We start from the raw sequence: 3,198 nt of genomic DNA on the forward strand, positions 1-3,198 counted from the left end.
AAATTATAAAGCTACCACTTGCCGGATAGGATAGTCTTACACATTAAAGTCAGTAATGGCAGGCAGATTTGAATATACCTGATATTCATCATAGATAACTGCAATATAGCCCGCTTATGCAGCCCCCTGAGAGCAAATAATAAATTATAGAGCTCCCGAAGCCAGATAAGAGGGTCGTACACATTAAAGTCCGAATTGGCAGGATGATTTGAATACAAAAGAAACAAAAAATTCGGTATATTTGTATTAAAAAAGAAGGAAAACAAAATACAGCTGTCGCTCTCACGGATAGATTGTCGTTTTCTTTGTGAAAAATATCGTGTCCTCATGTGCATCGGCCGTCACTTTCCAGGCACGACCTTCAAACTGCACTCCAAGAAAACGGACCCACTTATGGCCGATAGTTGACTACAAGGAATCCCGGATCGCTTAAATATGGGAACCATCTTTCTTTTGGCCCTGCAGACCTGATAGAGGAAAGTTCGTTATGGATTTTCATTGGTTGCCTCAAACTCTTCCTCCGCCTCTGCCTGCAACATGGAGGGCAACGGCTGGATATGGGGCTCTCATTTTCTTCTTGTTATACTGGATATTGCAGCACAAGGGTGGAAGGAACGGAGGAAGATTGCCTCCAGGACCCCATCCATGGCCAATCATCGGAAATCTCCACCAATTGAAGAAGCCTGTTCATCATGCTCTGAAAGACCTCGCTGACAAATACGGTCCCATCATGTTTCTCCGCTTGGGCTCTGTACCCACCGTCGTAGTTTCTTCTTCCGAGACAGCCAAACACTTTCTGAAAACTCAGGATTCCATATTTGCCAGCCGACCTGCAACTGCAGCTGGGAAGTACTTATCCTACAATTTCAAGGGTATGCTACTGTCTCCCTATGGAGATTATTGGAGGCAAGTGAGGAAGCTCTGCGTGTTGGAACTCTTTACCTCTAAGAGAATCGAGTCCTTCAAACATGTGCGAGAAGAAGAGGTGTGTGAGATGACCAGATCCGTTTGGGAAGAGAGCCAGAACGGCACAATTGCTGTGAATTTGAGTAAGGCCATCCTCACCCTTTCCTCCAATGTAATTTCGCTAATACTGTTCAGGAGGAAAGTTTCGGACGATGACTTGGGAGCTGATGGCAAAGGATTTAAGCACCTGTTACTAGAGCTGTCAGCTACTGTCGGAGAGGTCAACATTGGAGACTTCATTCCTTATTTGGACTGGATGGACTTGCAAGGCATCAAGCGGCGTATGGTGGAAATAAGCAAAACATACGATGCCTTCGCTGAGAAAATTATAGACGAACATCTTCATGTTCAGGCCGCCGCGCCCTCCAGCGACGGCCAGGCAGAGGCAGAGGCAGAGGCGGAGGCGGAGGCAGAGCATGTTAAAGATTTCGTGGATGTGTTGCTGCAGATGACAGCCGATAACAATCATATAAAGGGAGACACCAAAGCCAGACGGGAAACAGTTAAATCGATCATGTTTGTATGTAGCTAGGTGCTTAGCCATTTTGTTTTTTTTTTTAATAACAGGGTCACATAATTGACATCCCTCTTTATTTCGCTCTGCCCTGTCCTTCAAATTTCAAAATATTCAAAGAATCCTCTGAATCTAGATGCAATTAAATTAAGTTCAGCAATTCAATATTACATTGATTTTCCCATTGGTTTGTACAGGACATACTCATCGCTGGAATGGAGACGTCGGCATCCACGTTGGAATGGACAATGAGTGAGCTGCTCAGACATCCCCATGTCCTGAAAAAGTTGCAGGAAGAAATAGAATCCACGGTCGAAAAACCTGGCAAAGTAAACGGATCCGATGTGGGAAGGATGAAGTTCCTCCAATGTGTTGTGAAAGAGACGCTGCGATTACATCCACCGGTGCCGCTAGCGATTCCCCATGAATCTGTAGAGACCGCGACCGTATGCGGATACAATATACCTAAAAAAACAACAGTAATGGTGAATGTGTGGGCTATTGGAAGGGATCCCAATGTGTGGGGGGTGGATGCTTTGGATTTCAAGCCGGAGAGATTCATGCATGAATTGGGTGAGCATGATAATATTATGGATTTAGTGACAGGTCAATCAGATTTCAGGATGCTTCCCTTCTCAGCAGGGAGGAGAGGGTGCCCAGGGGCCACCATGGCTATTCCCATGATTGAGCTTGCACTGGCTCAGCTGCTGCACTCTTTTGACTGGAGAGTAGATGGTGATCCATCAGAGCTGGATATGACAGAAGAAGGTGGGTCTTCTATATCAAGACAAGTTCCACTCTTTGCTTTTCCAAAGGTAAGGAGGGGAGGCCTTTGACTGTATGTAAGTTTAGAAGTATCTGGTTGTGGTTGTGGTGCCTCATTTGTATGGTTTTATTAATATAAAATAATATGTCAGGATAAGGTGGGTCTTCTATATCATGACAAGTTCCACTCTTTGCTTTTCCAAAGGTAAGGAGGGAAGGCCTTTGACTGTATGTATGTTGAGAAGTATCTGGTTGTGGTACCTAATTTGTATGGTTTTATTAATATAAAGAATATGTCAAGATATTTTCTTTTAACCATGATGATGAATGGGAGTGATTTAGTAATTTGGGTAAAGATTCAGTATCAAATTTTCAGGAATCAATCACTATAATATCAAGAACACCTACAAGTTATGAGAAAGGTTGAGGTATTCTTCCAACCTTATCATAATGAGTGACCATTTCACTTTATTGAAGAAAAAAACAAACCAAACCATTTTCCTCACTCTGAGTATTTATTAAATAAAAATATCAAAATAATTAACAAGTCCGAAATATTGATTTATATTCCAGATTTGTAAATCCATATTTTTCATTTTGATTCACTATTGAAAAAACCAATGTCTTTATCAGTGCATGGCAAATGTTTTGGCCAAAGCTAAAAAGAAATTCAAACATAAAAATACGAGGAATTGAAAACCAGAAAACACAATTTCGTAAAAACCAAAAATTCACAACCCATTTGTTGTAATCTCGCACAATGGTGATGAAAATCCTGCAACAAAAACAGCTTAAATCTATAATTTTCCCTGAAATCAATTTCTTTGCCTATTCAAAGATGGGTACCTCCTCCTACAAGACCAAGTTCATTGTAAACCCCGACCATGGAGAATAGCATAAATTAATTTGTTTTTTACCACGACCAAAACTGCTCCAGTCTCCTCGCCTAAATC

At 41.8% G+C, this 3,198-nt stretch overlaps 1 protein-coding gene across 1 annotated transcript; it reads left to right on the plus strand.

Annotated features, from left to right (window-relative positions):
• Nucleotides 1–439: 439 nt before the first annotated feature.
• On the plus strand, nt 440–2,534 carry LOC149253343 (cytochrome P450 750A1-like). The gene is made up of 2 exons (XM_089459886.1): nt 440–1,486; nt 1,678–2,534. The coding sequence occupies exons 1-2, from the start codon at nt 488–490 to the stop codon at nt 2,314–2,316; spliced, it is 1,638 nt and encodes a 545-aa protein (XP_089316012.1). The 5' UTR covers nt 440–487; the 3' UTR covers nt 2,317–2,534.
• The last annotated feature ends 664 nt before the right edge of the window (nt 2,535–3,198 follow it).

The sequence above is a fragment of the Pinus tabuliformis genome, chromosome 7 (genome assembly GCF_031772625.1).
Source record: "Pinus tabuliformis cultivar Carrire ecotype Pingquan chromosome 7, CPIR1, whole genome shotgun sequence".
Lineage (NCBI taxonomy): Eukaryota > Viridiplantae > Streptophyta > Pinopsida > Pinales > Pinaceae > Pinus > Pinus tabuliformis.